The following is a 17013-nucleotide window of genomic DNA, read 5'->3' as shown; positions in this document are numbered from 1 at the left end:
ATTGTTAGCAAATCAACATTTCTTTCCTGTAAACAAAGGGCGAGATGTATTGAGATCTCTAAAGCTGTCCTGCCGAGCGTCCTTCACCCGCACCCCCCCCCCCAGCCCCCTCCTTTCACCAACTCATATTGACCAGTGTGGTGAAGTATGGTTCACTAAGACTGAAATAGTTTTTTGACTGAATTTATAATATATACATACAATTAAACAGTTATCTCACAAAAAAAGTTCAGGGAAACAAGCCATTAAAGTGAATATTCTTTAGTTTAAAAAAATCCCATTACTCAATGTCCAAGCAAAAAGCAAATTGATTTCAGTACAACAGATTATCTAAAAATGCAATAACTTCTGTGACAGGCTATTTACTTATATAAGTGATAACTGGGAAGATCAATGACATTTGTGACATGAAAGTTTATATTTTATCCCCACACCGAAAAAGACGTGGGTTTAACGGGGGAGGTATTTGTCTTACTGTTTCTTTATTTTTCCCCATTGCAATTTTTTGCGATAGGCAATAATATAATAGATTTCGGTTACGAAGGCAAGGTTCACGCTGAGAAAATTGGAAAATAAAAACAATGAAATCAATAAAACACATCATATTTCATCTCTTTAAAAGTCTTGATGAATCATTATTTATGGTTTGCCACTGATATAAATTACACGCACCGTGGCAAAGTTTAATTAACAGATATTGACTTTGCTTTGGAAATCAATTAATGCAACTTTGACAAAGTGAGGTTGCTTTGGTCGAGAGGTGGAAAATATTAGAGATCAGGACCAATATTTTGGTAAAGACATGCTCACGCAATTTATCATTAACATGATTGAAATGGACACAGACTTATGGTGAAGCTTACTCAGAGCTCATCAGGTGTTCAAACCTTTTGAAGGATAGATAATTGACCGAACAGTGCCTGTTGTATCGATATGTTTTGGCTGCATTTTTTTTTCCCCACAAGAACTGCCACAGGTAATTGCTACTAACTGCAGGCTACACAGCACTTCAATCTCGTAAGGGTGACATATCAATGCTTTATAACAACGGTATTGCATATAGTGCAGTATAACAATAAGCAATAATGTGAAGTGTTTTTTAATTAAATTCTTGCCACTGTGGCTGAACAGAAAATGTTAATCATGTCATTTTCAGCAGCATAAAAGTAGACAAAGAATGACCTTCATATGCCAAGTTTTATCAGCATTCTAAATACTCTGCGCTGTGTTGCCGTTAAGAAACGTGCAGTATTGGCAAGACACAGGACTAACCGAGTTGAATGCATACCGGTTCTTCTCTGGGACAGAGATTGATCGCACCAGCCCATTCCGTTGAGTTACAAATCTGGAGGTTAAAAAATTGCCTTTGGTTTTTCAAATTCCCAGCCGTTTATCTTAATCTATAGAAGACTACCCTGAAGGTCGGAAATGGCACGGGAGAATAGAGTGTGTTCGCAGTAAATTAGCTGCCATAATTTTCAATCAGTCAGTGAAAAGACCCTGCATCTCATTAGAGGGAGAGGGGAAAAAAACCTTTTACACATCACATATTTTATGCTGGGATTGAAATCAAAACTTTCAGTTACATATTTCTGTCTACTTAATGTATACAAAACAAGAAAAAACATATAGAGTGATGGATATTTTTTGCTTTGATATTACAAGTGTCATTTATTTGATGATTTACATTTATTTTAAAATTATCACGTTGAAATTGCTGAAGAAATTCATTTAAAAAACATAAACAAAATATATGGTACAAATCTGTGCTCACTTATAACAAGAGATCAAATTAAGGCGAAATCCCCTGGATAAAGTACTTGAATTAAAGTGATTTAATGCTTGACAAACATGCAAATTAGCATATAAATACAGTCTGAACAATTGTGATTAAATTAAAACAGCTTTTCAATTGCGTCGCAGGCAACACCTCAAACTTACAATCAAAAGGACATCCATTCAACCATCATGCAGCATTAAATTTGAACAAGCTTGCTTTGAAAAAAAGAACCCCCCCCCCTCCACCGTTGGAATTAATTGCATTACATAACGTGTAATTTTCAATTGATTGGACGTGTTCTCTTTTTTTCAACGGCCACAATTTTGGACCATCCGCCGCGCCTCGACAAAGCCCCTGGCAGCAAGGAGTCGGGGTGGCAGCAAGGAGTCGGGGTGGCAGCGGGAGACCGCCTCGTTAGGCCCTACCTCCTTCAGGCAGCCCATGAAATTGTTGCTGATGGGCGATCCGGGAAGGTCGGCCGTGTTGGGGCTGCCGCCCACGTAGAAGAAATCATCGGAGCCCAGCATGGTGTAGTCCTCCTGCGTGTAGCCTGTGGACGTGAGGATCCCGTCGACGGATATGGTCACCTGGGCGACAAGGGGAGAGCGACGCGCGTGGGGCGGTCTGCGTGATGGGGTGGTGGTGCTTGCACAGGCATCGTCCGTTGGTGGCCTTGCAAATGACGCTTCCTGAGCCGCAATCAAACGCGTTTAGTTTTTTTGGTTCGTTGTCGAAGTCCCATTTTTATGTCTGAAATGTAAATGAGCACAACGGCACGATAGCGATCCCTGTAATTTTCGCGAGATTAACACCAAATTTGATGAGCGCTGCTTTTGTTTCGCTTTACGATATGTATGTATGTATACATGTATTGAGTGCACACAGTGTATGGAACGAACGCCTGATTAGTAAATGCACCGCATACACAATGTTGTGAATAGGTACGACTTCATGTGAACTTGCATATTACCTGGTCTCACATTGCTCGATTCGAAATGCACAATTCTGTTCTGAGAGTAAGGAGAATAAATTTAAAGTACCCGATGAAGCCATAGAAAACTCATCTCCCAACAAGGTCAAATGTTACTGACGAGCAGTTAACATGCACATCACCAAACTGCAAAAATGCGGAATTTCTACTGTGAAGACTTTAGATGCGAAAAAATAAAAAAATAGGAAACATTTATCATCGTTAGTGCTGTTTAAAACTTACCCAAGAAAGATAATTAGGTTTATTCAGAGGCGACAGATTTAGAATGCACAAAGTCATTGATGTATATGTCTAAAAAGGGTATGTTTGTTTTAGTTAAACTATTTAAAGTATAATGAAAACTATATACAGTACATTTAGGCACTATTAAGCTGACAAGGAATGGAGTGGTGGCACAATGGTTATCACACTTGCAATGAACCTGGTGACCTGAGTTCAATTCCCAGCCACAGCGAACATCAGTCACGAGTGGTATTTGAACCAGTACTAGCCATCCCTCCTTTACCAATGTGCACTGACCAGTGTGGTGAAGTATGGTCAATCCCCATGACCAACACAGTGTCGTCGGAAGGCCTTCATCCAGCAGTAGATTGACAAAGGGTTTTGAAGAAAGAAGGCTTGCACATTTCATTCATATGAAGCATTTTTTTTTGCAGAGTAAGAATGAAATGGGAAGGAAAATATTTTCCCAGCAATTATTTTGCCTAGTGCAAACTAACACCATAGTTTGAAAATGATCTCAATGAGTATTAATTTCCCACAAGCATGATAATACATCCAAAATAATAATGCATAGATAAGTTTAAACCTAAGCTGAGTGGCATAGCTAGCTAGCAGTTCGCAATCGGAAAGTTGCCAGTTAAAATCTTGGTTGGGGCAAATCAAACATGTACCTCTTTTTTACGATAAACGTGTGCCTGTTATAGGAATGTGGCATTTCCAACAGGCGATGCGAATCGGCAGCAGCGATGCTTGTTCGAGCAGACAATCACTTTTAACTGACGAGTAATAGGGGAGAGCGTAAATCAGAGAGTGGAGTTGGCTTTCCCTTGTACACACGCAGAGGAGAATGACGCTGTCTCCCTTACAACCAGCCAAAAGCTCGGATTGTAACACTATTGTTTGCATTCAAATTATCAAATTCCTGTAACAGAACAATATGTGCCAGCACCTGCCAGCATGGTTTCATTGACATGAGAGTATCCCTATTATATTATTAATTATAAATGTCTGCCACTGAAACAGGTTTTTGCCTTTTTTTTAGAAGCTATGTAGGGATTTTAATTATATAACTTACATCCTGTGAAATTAAATGATGGTCATAGCTTAACCCAATAACTAAACTATAGCAGTTGATTTGACATTTTTAGAGCTAATTTTTAAATCAATTTTATTCCATACATTACATACTCGGCACTAAATATGACCATAATTCCTCCGAGCACTTTAAATTGAACCTTATATTTCTACAAGGTAACATAATGTTTAATTGGTGTAATTATTCGGAAATTTGAGGAAGCAGTACCGTAGTGGTTAGCCCACTGCCATATGATACCGGTGACCTGAGTTCGAGTCCTAACCACGAATAACATCAGCGGCGAGCGATGTTGTAAATGATCTTGGGACCCCCCCACCCCCTCCTCCCTTCACCAACCCACAAAGTCCAACGCGGTGAAATATGGTCAAACAACCCCATTGACGACACAGTTTGTGAAAGCCGTTCATCCAGCAGTGGGTTGACAATGCTGTCAATTACCTTTAGTAGTATTATTGTTAAATATATTGTATAGTTATTATTGCTCAGAACACGGACCTGGAAAAAAGGAATATCACAATTCATTGAGTTCACCGCTCGTGACCTTCATGCTACTATTGGCAAATGTGAACACATTACTGATACAGCCACGGCTACACTATATCTATCGCATCTTAATCGTGTCAGGACTTGACAGAAACATAATAACTTTAGTTACCGGCTAGCACATTATTTATTATTACACACTGTAGGTAATGACACAGACTATTAGCTATATATTCCACATTGCTAAGTGAGAATTTATTTTTATAATAAAAGCAAGTTATTTTAATTTTGTATGTCATCATCATCATGTGATAATTAATCCATTGCTAGATGCAGGCATCGTTAAGCCATCACCACCTCTCATAGTCCCTCGATGGAATAATCCACCAGGCACACCCACACACAAGCTGATTTCATTGCTCCATTTCCTCAGTGGACGTCCTCTCTGGCATGATTCCGCGATAAGCGGCTTCGTTGCAAATTAATTGACCACTTAGCAGCCACAATAGTGTTGTTAATCCACTGCTGGATGACAGCAGGGGGAGTCGTTTGACCATACTTCACCGCGCTGATCAGTGCGAGTTAATGAAGGCGAGGGACCCAAGACCAGTTCAAATATCACTCACCACTAACGTTAGCTTAGAACGGGAATCAAACTCAGGTAGTTGGGTTCATAGTACGGCGTACTAACCAACGCACCACAGCTTCAATGCTCCACCCCCATGCTGAGTATATATTGCAGAGGTGTGGACTCGAGTCATGTGACTTGGACTCGAGTCAGACTCGAGTCATGAATTTGATGACTTGCGACTCGACTTGGACTTGCATAACAATGACTTTGTCCCACCTATGATATATTGACTATCACAACAAATCTCTCATCTTTAAGCAAGTTAAATTGGAGGATAGGATGAACAATCATATCATATATTGATGGCATTAATTTTTAAACTAAATATATATACACATTAATACAATAATCATTCCTTTGCCAATCTTCTCCTATATGATGGCTTCACCAAGCCTTTGGGTTTTGTGGGTTTGACTATACTTCACCACACTCGTCGGTACGGGTTTGTGAAGAAGGGAGGGGCCCAGGAACTATATGTATAGTTACAGGCCTTTGTCAATCCACTGCTGGATGAAAGCCTCCTCACAAAATTGTTCGTCATGGATTTGTGAAGAAGTGGCCCATCACTTGTTCAGATATCACTCGCCACCAATGTTAACTGTGCCTGGGAGTCATACTCAGGTTGCTGGGTTCGTGGCACAGTGGGTGAACCACTACACCACCAATGCTCCCTATATTAACACATCTGACTGAAATTCATAAGTCTCCTTGGGGCATGAAAGAGGGCTTCATTTTAAAATACTTCGAGAAAAAAGTCAAGAAAACAATGACTCACAGTTGTTGTTGTGGTTGTTGTTTATAGCAATGTTTTTATCTGTAAACATTCGCCAGTGCAGATCATGCATGTGTCTATGTATTATGAGACTATTCGGGCTGAAGCCAAGCCAATTTCAGTCATTCATGTTCATTGGTAGATAATACTTTATCTGTAAAGCATTTTGTTTGTCTTGCTCATGCGAGGAGCTGCTGATGTTGATTTTGAGCTCATGTCAGCCGTGCGTGTCAAGGCAATGCCACTCCTTGCAATATTTGTGTTTGTTCATCGGCCGCTCTCCAGAGGATAGTGTATACCGAAAGTGCCCCCACTCACCCGGCGCTACTCAAATCAATTCATGTCGCAATTATAGTAGTTGAGTGGGCCAGTCTCAGTCTGATGCCCCATGTGATTTTTCTCAGAAAATGTTCTGGTTTCACTGCAGCTCAAAAGCATAAAATCTGGCAGGTCTAAATTGTATGTAATGGTTTTCCACCTACGGGGCATCATTATAAAGTTTCTATTCTGGCTAAAGTTAGGTATGTTATGAAGAGGCATTTAAAAAATATATTTTTGTTCCCATAGCCATAAGCCACGGTGACTGAAAAACCTGTCAAAATAGATGGTTATTCACGTATACCATTATATATAACATGTCAGTTTTAAGAAATATTAAATATGTGGTTTATTTTTTGTTTTGTACTTTTAAATTGTAAAGTCCTTCATTTTCCAAGGAATAATGGCAGAATGTTAGAGCAATGTCGGGGAAAGGAAGGTTAGTTGGGGAGTTGAGAGCAGTGGGAATTTCAAGGAAAATATGAATGAGAAATAAACACTATCGCTGAAAAAAAATTACGTTCCTGAATTTGAGAAAAAAAAAACATGAGTGACAGGGAACATGTTGCGACAATTTTGTTGCAACAGACATTCCATACAAGGTGTACCATTTCATCTCAAGCATGGCCCTTTGTCTACTTCAAAAAATGCTACATGTTCTGCTGCAAAGTCCACCACGAGGGGCCACGGGGATTTTTTTTTATTTATGACACCGTGAATAGGGCCGTTAGAGGGGCATAGGCACTCTTACCCTCCGTCTCCACCACACAAAAATTCCACGTGCGTGGGTATCTCGCTGATGACCTACCTATTTGAATGCCCTTTTACAAATCTTACCAATTCACATGTAATTATTGCTTTAAGCACGTGTACCGATATTACTCCCGACTATGAGTGTTCATCAAAAATTCAAGACCTCAACTGGGAAAGGGAAGAAATCTGAGGACTGAAGATAGTGTGACCGAAAAGGTGGAGTCCAAATTATGTCAATGACATTCATTAAACATCTAAGGCTTAACTTCTTACATATCACAAAACGTAGCAATGTTTTTTTCAATCAAAGATTGTTTTTTTAAATAAATTTCCTTTTCATTGAAAATAAGAAGGATAATTGAAATAGGGTTAAATATGCATGTGGGGTTATGTTCAAAACAACTGATGTCAGTCAAGCACATCAGACATAAAAATGGGCATAACGGAGTATTAATGACTAAATCACATTGATGTTCTACGCCAAAACCTTACCTATGCGACTGTGTTTGTAACACATGCCTCTGTTAGTACGAGAAAGGCCGTGCACTGACTGGAAAGAACTCTCACAGGCACAACGTAATGGTGCACACAACGCGCACACGCGCACACACAGGCACACGCGCGCGCTCACTCGCTCACACGGATCTCACATCTGCTGTGGGAAACAGTACAACAAAGCAGCGGGTGAGCGTGGTCGGAGCACTGTTCAGGGCTGCAACCATTGTCTGAAATCTGAAGTGACAGGTGGTTTGTTTTTTGCTCAGACATTTAATGCAATGCCTCAGGGCTCTTATCTGATTTTTACTTTATTCTTTTAAAAGAATATGTATTCCACCGGTGAATACCATGTTACACATGGTGGCATATAAATAAAAATGTCATTATTTTTTATTGGAAAAAAATCCTATGAAAAAATTTAAACACATTTCTCAATAACACTGCGCTAGAAGGAGAAAGGAGAAAATATCGATGAAGAAGGACGATTGCCCAAAACATCACTTAATCTTTATATTTATTTTCCATTTAGTGCAGTGTTATTGACGGATGTGTTGAGTTTTTGTTATTTGTGCACCACTGCCAATGCAGTATCATATTTGTTGTTGATGTTGTCTAAACCAATTATGATACTAAACCAGGATGTCTCGTAAGCCTTTAAATGGGCACGGAATTGTCGCAGCCGGAATGCAAGCCGTGCATATCCTGCATCGCGATTGATCAGAAAGCGTCGTGATCACTACCAATACACTGCGCAATTAAGACCACTCACGATGCAGGAAAGCATTGCTTAACATTGCTGGCTCAACAATTTCTGGGGGATTTCCCAGCTCTCATTTGGAACCAACAAGCAAATATCAATTAAGCAGCTGATCACAAACACATATTTTGGCAAAAAACATTGTCTCGTGAAATCTTTCGACCAGAAAAAAACATGATCCTTAATAATCATCCCAATTGCTCGAATAGTTGCAACCATAAAACGTGTCACCATGGCCAGAAGCTGTGCAAACTATAATAATAATAATAATAAACAAAACACGCAAATCAAGGACATCTGTCTGGTTTTAGCACTGTGGCATGCTTCAGCCCAACAAACTGATGTCCCATTGGTGATGCCCAGGAAGCGCACGACAAATTAAAGCGAAAACAATTCACTGGGATCTGCAGTGTTATTCTCATGCCATGCACAGAGAAGAAGTGGGAGGGATGTTGGAGGGGGGTCGGGAGGTTGGGTTGGGTAATCAGAAGCTTGACGCTGCCCATTGGCTCTCACAAAAGCAGAGGGTTACTGTTAAAATGCAGCAGCTTTGATGCTGTATTCATCTTAGTTTAATCTGAACCGATTTAACAAATAATAGTATTAGTAGAGCAATCATAACAACAAAAAGGTCAAATGATATACGAAACAAATCATGACGAGAACAAGATAAATAAACGATAACCAAACCAACAAATGGCTGCAGGGTTTTAAAAGTAAGCGGAACGCACTGACGGCAGTTGCGCGTGATTTGATTGGAGATGACAGCTAAGAAATCAAGAGATGTTAGAAGATTCAAACACAAGGCAAACCCAAAACAAATGGCAATTAAAAAATGGTATCTACCACAATCTGTAGTTTGTTTACCATAGCGTGTCCAATGCTTGACAGCTTTGCAGAAAGGGGGAGGAAAAATGGAAATTAAAATTGTGAACTTAAAGATTGTTACTCAAAACATGATGGCAATAAAGTGTTAGTATTGTACGTTAACAGCCGGTCAAGGTTAGTAAATGACACATTCCATGAATGAATTATGTTAGTATTCTAATAAGCATGTTAGTTAACACATAAGTAAGGCAACCAAATTCTACACGAACAAAGCAGACCAAAAAATAGGTCTTAAAAACAAAGTTGTGACACAATAAAATCAAGCAAGTTAGTAGCTTCCTGCGGTTCCTCCTTCCTATATTCTATTTTCTGAACGGTTTACTGTAACTTGAGGTAAATACCATCTCATACTGGTTGGTGTGTAGCTATATTGGGAAGTTCCTTTTATCATATGGTAAGTTTTATCAGGTCATGAAATTAAATATATGACAAACTGATTTATCTAAATCTGATTTATCAGAATGTTATCAGAGGTATTTACATTTTTATTTTAATGTTTTTCATCATCAACAGCAAGCAAAGTCAGTACAGGTAAATTGTGTTCTAAACGTGGTCTGTTTTATAAATTAATCTTGTTCACAATATCCCGCTCTAATGTTTTTTGTTATATATATGTTGACCGTTCCTCCAATTCAAGACGTTTTATTTCCACTCTTTCCCTGTTTAAACATGTTACTTTTCAACAACTCTGAGATATCTTCTTAACGCCGGCTAGCGTCTTGACTTTTGATAACTCTGTCGACCTTCAAAGGAGGAGGGGAAACACAGGACAACAATTCTCATGATAGAATTATCGCCGATGAACTCGTTTCATTTTCCGTCGTCGAGGAGAGCCGGTCTCCTCCTTCCATCTTTGCCACCTGTCCGCCACTCTCCTGCGAAGCCACACGAACATTTACCTGCCGCAGGTTTCGAGTTACTTTGACGTCATGCCAGTTGTTGTCGTTGAACTTCCCAGTGACTGGTTCCACAAGCGCCTCAAAAGCACCCGAGCCCAGGTTTATAACAAGCGACACGGCACCGTCCTTGAGCGCCAGGTTCACGTAGTCTGCTGCTTTGCCCGTGTGGAGGATCAGACCGTTGCGCTGCAGGGTCTTGAAGGACAACGTGATCTCATCACTGCTGCTCTGGATGGGATGAGCGGCCAGGTCGTAGCAGAGGTACTCTGACCCTTTGAAGGTGGCCATGCTCTCTTCTCTTCCTGTAATATTACAAGAAAGAAAACATTTCATTACTATCATTATTATTACACTTGTTTACCCATATGCAGGAAAACTTCAGTGAGTCTCAATGCTCTTTTTCAGGAGGGTCCTGCCAAGTCTTCGCAGAATCCCAAAATAGTAAGTGCAGGCAATTTTTCAGCATTGGGATGTTTGGCCAATACCAATTACATTGCGTTTTTCTTGTTTAGCTCCAGGAGGAGACTGGAGATAACCAGAGGAAATCCATGGAGAACAGAGGGAAAAGATGCAGACTCCACACACTCGAGTTGGTTAATCGATCCCCAGACGCTTCCCGCTGCGAGGCGCAAGTGTCAACCACCGAGCCACCCTGGCCACCGCCCAAACGCGAGGTTAAGAGCGCAACGGGAGGATTCACAACAAGGGATGTAAATGAAGCGCACGTTGATTGGTGGAATTGGACAAGGTCAGGAGGGTCAGGTTTTCAGCGTTCATCATGTTAGGCGGAAATGACATTCGCCGCGTTAAATAAAATAAAATACATTTTCAACACATTATGGAAAGATCCACCCCACCAGTGAAAACACTTTAACCGTCTTTGAATTAAACATAATTTTGAAATGTATTCGGAACGAAATCATCCTTGCCAGATCAGTTTCAAATGAGCATATATCCCAAATGTCAGCATTAATGTATCGTAACTTTATGCATCGCAACTTCCATTCGATGGTTACAAAATATATACATTGGATAAGAACCTCCACTTGTAATGGTAAATAAATAACAAAAAATACGTAATGCGTTTCGGTAACAAACCAAAAAAAAAACCTGCAATAAAATGAATAAAAAAACCCTGAAACCAACGGTCACGGTCTATGCCCGTTGCCATAGAAACTATCTGCCCTGGCTGGCCGGCCATTACAGTGCAGCCTATGGGCAAGCTCTGCTGTATCAGCATTGTGTGTGTGCGTAATTTACGTTTGGGCCCCCTTGGCTCCGTTATTCTCATTTCAAAATTCGGCACGCGCTTTTAAATGTCTGATTTTATTGTAAAAGCCAGACCTTTCTGCGCACGTGGTGTGTGTGTGTATTGCCCTATTAGTTTATTTAATTATCTTGCAGAAACAGACGGTTGAAATGCTGAGAAATTAAAGGACATCAATCATACTTTTAAAAATTCCCGTGAAGGAATCATTCAGTTAGACGCAAGTGAATTGTTTTCGTCCTTCAAACCTGTTACTTCACCTTTCAAGTGCACGTACAGTATATAATTTGCCACGCTGTATGTATCTTTGTTGAACTTCTTTCGCACCGTACGTAGCCAACCGTGCTAATCGGAGTTGCAAATGAAGATACAGTTTTGCAATCTGCACATTCCCACAATTATCTGCCGGTATAATGGCGTAAATGATGAACGTGCTTGCAATTAGATCTCCAGGCACGGCAGTCGAAACAGTAGGGGGTGAGTTCCGTCAATTTCACCCACTCTCTGTCCAAGCAGATGTGTCGTCGTGTTGTGTGTGACGGGGTAAAGTGTGGGTACTGCAACCTCTTTCAAGATGTCTAGCCGGCGCGGGGAGAGTAGCCTTGACATGGCTCTCGAATGGAGGCCGTTCTTGCCAGCGGTGGCACAAGCAAGAAATTGCAGGACTTCACCCTTGCCATCATTTATTTTACACAGAGTTTTTGACAAAAAAAAATCACAATTAAAAACTAACGCAAGCTGACACACAGTAATGGTCAGCTTTGTATATTCTGATGCCCTTTAAAAAAAAATCCCGAATTTTCAATGCATTGTTTAACGTGTTGATTAAAGGATGCTGAAATTCAATCTTCTACAAATGATAGGGGAGAGCAGCTTCCATGGACAATGCTGGTCTGTCGCATTGTCCCTATTAGCCAATCGGTATGCACAACTATAATCAATATCGTGTGCGTGTGTGGGCACAATGCATGAATGATTTTAATTATTTTTGTAATTATTATTTCCATTGTCCAATAATACTACCAGCGGGGTGCTGCCCGTGGTGCAATGCTTAGCTCACTGGACTTTCAATCCCGAGGTCACCGGATTGATTTGAACCTCCCGCAACGGCAGTCGAAACAATAAGGGGGCACCTTTTTTTAAAATCCCCACCGCGTCTGTCCAACCCAGCAGTTTAAATTGGTGCATCGTAATCGGTTGATTAGCAGGGTTCACGATAGATCTCATAGAGATGAAACAATTGTAAACACATTTTTGGTACAAAGGTGTTGTTCCTAATTGGGACTCACTGTTGAATAAACAGGGCAAATTGGGGATGATCAATAAGCCTTTTCGGCCAAGGCGGTAACGTGACATGTCATGAGCACAGCTACCCCAGCGACCTGGCGATGTTGTGCCATGCGCTGTGCGACGTCATTTCATCATGCGGACTCGGAAGATAACGTTGCTCAACATCTTCAGCAGCCGCTAACACTAACACCTGCATGCTGATTTAACCACTCCATCTCCACGGTGGTCCTCCACTTGGCACTTTCCCTATTAGGGCTGCCACTGTTATCACTTTTGTCAACAGTCACTGTCACGCATCTAAATCGCATGCACCTCTCCATATTGAAGGTTGATGGTATGTATAGTATGTTTTATAATAAAAAAAAAGGTTATGCTTACAAGGATAACCACGTTTCAAAGCGTTACAGAATGAATGCGTATGTATTATATTTCTTCCTTGCTGTTTTATATATAAAAAAAAAAGCTTTTGTGTTACGTGCGAATGGACGGCTGCTTGCGTTGTGGCCGAAACGTCGTGAGAATTATTTTATTGGTTTATTTTTATTATTTTATTATTTCCCTTCTACGTGACTTTACCGAAAGAACCAAGAAGACGTGCGAATGTGTTTACACAAAAAGAGAAAAGCCCATGCCCTAACATAATGAGTCGACGTAATTTTCGCAATTAAAAACACAATTACTTTTCACTTTAATGTGTTTTAATTGCACACCCTAGATCAGAAAAGATTTTAAAATCAAGTGTTATGTACTTTTTCAGTCATTACTGCATAATTTCCAGACAATTCACAATTTGTATTTATTTGTCCATTATTACTCTGTTAAATAATTGTCGAACACATCAACAATTATACCTAATCAGTGCAGGAAAATATTAAGTTTTACATCCAGGTACTCTGATATCCTTGATAATGGATATCTTGCAGCATATTCACAAATCTCATTAGTTTAGATTCGTATCATCACTGTCGAATCAAAGCACTATTGAGTAGCACAATAAATGTAAGTGATCCCTGCTCAAATGACCATTGAGGCAGCACTCATTATCCATTTACAACTCTGAACCAGTGATGGAAATTCCACATTCCTATGGCAGGTGCGAGTCTGTGCAGAGCACAACTACCGTTGACTTTACCACAAACTGGTGCTATTTTTTTTATAGCGAATCCAGGATTTAAACTCGCAACCTTCTGATTGCGAGCCGATCAATGGCCGAGTCACCTGCCATGTAATAGTTGCACAAAAGGTTAGAAAAAAACCAAGGAAGAAAAAAAAACCCAATCTAAATAATTTCGATTAATGTCGACATAATGTCCGGGGCTTAGCGCGCCCCCGGAATAACATTAGTACAGCCTTCCAAACATCCATCGCCTCCGGTGTTTTTGAAACGCGTTTTCTTTTTCTCTTTCTCCATGATGTTGTGCCAATATATGAAAGGCGCAGCAGGTGTGTCGTGCACCGAAATCAATAAACATTTAATAGCCACCTTGTCCGGAGTAAAAATACGCACAAATACACCTCGATGGCCTCACGCTGAGCACTTTAGCATGGATTTTCATCATGCACCATCGGCCGGAGAATCACAGCGATACTAATGCTCTTCATGGATTTTGAGCAACATCAATGAACGTCCAGCGTGAAGCCAGATGGTGGCACGGCACGGTGCATTCACGTGTAATAAGATCCTCCCCATGAGGGACCCCTTTTCCCCTCTTTTCTTAGCCGTGATTCCCTCCCCCACCCACCTCTCCCATCAACAAAAATCCACTCCTACAGGAACGGCTACCCACCTCTGGTCCCTTTCCAAGGACAAACAGTAAAAACAAAAATTTGGCCACTCTTGCGCTGACGCGACGTGACGATGCCCCGCGAAAGAAACAACACTTTCCTGCTACAGCGATTCGTAGAATCATATCTGACGAATGCGTTTCGCTTGTAAAACATCCGCTCGGGAACAACCGGCGATATTTAGTTCGTGTGCGTTACGTCGCACGCTGCAATTGCGCGCGGATACAGCAATTGTAGTTAAGAGTGAAGGGGAGAGGTGATTAACGTTATCCACGCGCACACTCCTTTGTGTTTATTTAAATATGCATTACATATTAAGCGAGGCTTAGCCAGCGCGCACGTTGGCTACGTTAATCGAAGGATTTGCATTTTTTTCGCTTTTTTTTTTGTTCCACAAAAGGAATTATACAAATAAAAACTAGAACGCGCCAATAATTTCGGTTTTCAAGAAATGTTAATTGCGTTACTGCGCGTGGTGATGCGCTCCACACCGACAGCAAGAGAGGAAAGTTAACCCGAAATGATCGTGGACGTCTAATTTACGCCCAAGATAAAGATTGCACGCCCCCCACCCGCACTTTAAAAAAAGAATATATTATAATGGGTTTAATTTAATTAGGAACAATATTTATTTAAGAGATGTTAATTTGGGTAGCACGTATTGTGTTGCCTAATTTACACCATTTTTCATGAAATATTCACAATAATGTTAAATATAATTGCGTGATTCTGCACATTCGCATTTACAACAACAAAAGGATTATTTAGACAGTTTTCTGGCACAGCCGATAGTTTTACTCCGTTGCTTCGCTTTTCATCGGCTTTCTCCAAAAGCAGATTCACTTCAGTCGCTCGACCACTGACAGTCGAGTTACCGTACGCGTCACTCTTCTCTCGCAATTACCATGACGACTGATCCCACGAATTTCACCCACTGGTCCCCTACACCCGGTCTACCAGACCGACCGTCGCATTCTCGTACGTTAGTACGGGGTGGGGTCCAGATGTCTTGCGACCTCCCATTTAATTCTCTAAAACATAATAGATTTTTTTTAGTAAAGTTTATTTAAAACATTAATAAAAATGCAAAGGAAAAAAAATATTTTCGGGTTCAATTGGGGTTGGGGGGTCACAATAATATGGACCACACTGCATGTACGTTCCACTTCTTTCACACCGTACGTAGCTAACCGTGCTCAATATACCACGACACTGCGGTTCACAAAACCCCCTCGCACCATGCAACTCTGGAATTCGCTCCCATCATGTATTTTCCCAAGTTCTAATAATTTTTCTCAAATAAAATAAAAATAAACAATGATTCATATTACACCTTCAATAATGCTGATTGTTGCTAATTGCTTAGCCTTTTATGTCTTTAAACCTGTGGGCTTATGCTCAGTAACCGTGATGCAAATAATATAAATCAAATCGGGACACCGACATTTTTTGGATTAAATTCAAGAGATTACCGCCGTATTAAAACTTCCACACAACCATAACTGGGAGTCATCACCTAAGGTATCATTTATTTCCCCAAAAAAAAAAAGCTTGTTTCTCGTGTTTAATAGCCCTACTTGGACAGACTTACATTGGCCTCGGTGAACTCGCTCATTACATCAGAAAGGTATTCGCTACTGGAGCATTAATCAATCAATCTTGGCTCTCAAGGAGCAGCTCTGGACATTCGAGGATTTATTTATCATTACATTGACTACAGCGATCTATATAAACATTGACTCTGTACCAGACGTAAGGTTCGAGCAAGACAATGGGCCATTCTCTGACACGTGGCACCGATGGCACAAGTGGAAAAAATGCTGGTGGGGGGGGGGGAATAAAAACGTATATTTCTTTATTTTAAATAACATGGGTCCTATATACACCTATAGGTTTGTCCAGGACAATGGGACACCACATTCATTTGACTTCTCCCTACAGTACTACTGGTGTGAAACATGAGACAAGATTTTACGAATTTACTCAATAGGGATTAACCATAGCAATCATCTCTTCCCTAATGGCAGACTAATGCCCACTCGCAGGCCAAGTGCTGAGTCACCTTGTGCCACACAGGGACAGCTGCCACCGTGGGTGCCCTTTCGAATGTGTTGAGATGAAGTGTGATATAAGTCGCTAATCTGAGATGCCACCAGCGTACAAGGGGGTGGCTCTTGTCAAAAACAAATCATCATCATTGTCATCTGACGGTCATTCAAGAAAGGGACAAACCAAAATATTTAAAAAAGTGGCAACACACCAACAAGCCGTTTTATATTCCTCTCTAGATGGAAACAATTATACTGATACAGCCTGTTCTACCTATAATGCGTGTTTTTCATAACGCAAATTGAATAAAACACGATGAAGGCATTAGGAAACAGATTTTTTTTTATAACGCGGATGCGAATTGAATGTAATTGCTGAATGCGATTGAGTGAATAGAATTACGTCACGTGAATAGGAATAAGTGGTCGTACGGCTGCCTTGGCGTAGCATCACACACAGAGGGATGCTGCTGGATGCTTCTAGATGCTACCCACCCGCCTCAGTCTTTGTTCAGCCTGCATACGCATCTCACGT

General features: G+C 40.6%; 1 protein-coding gene across 2 annotated transcripts in view; it reads right to left on the bottom strand.

Moving 5' to 3' along the window:
* LOC144729733 (neurexin-1-like) overlaps positions 1–17013 on the bottom strand; it is a 379724-nt gene that overhangs the window by 267138 nt on the left and 95573 nt on the right. For both annotated transcript variants that reach the window (XM_078610192.1, XM_078610189.1), the window contains exons 2-3: positions 10089–10390; positions 2206–2367 (exon numbers count right to left, since the gene is read on the bottom strand). In XM_078610192.1, the coding sequence (XP_078466318.1) occupies positions 2206–2367; positions 10089–10390 (464 nt within the window). The remainder of the gene's footprint in view (positions 1–2205; positions 2368–10088; positions 10391–17013) is intronic.

The sequence above is a fragment of the Lampetra planeri genome, chromosome 33 (genome assembly GCF_965212315.1).
Source record: "Lampetra planeri chromosome 33, kcLamPlan1.2.h2, whole genome shotgun sequence".
Lineage (NCBI taxonomy): Eukaryota > Metazoa > Chordata > Hyperoartia > Petromyzontiformes > Petromyzontidae > Lampetra > Lampetra planeri.
This window is presented reverse-complemented; position numbering and strand designations above follow the sequence as displayed.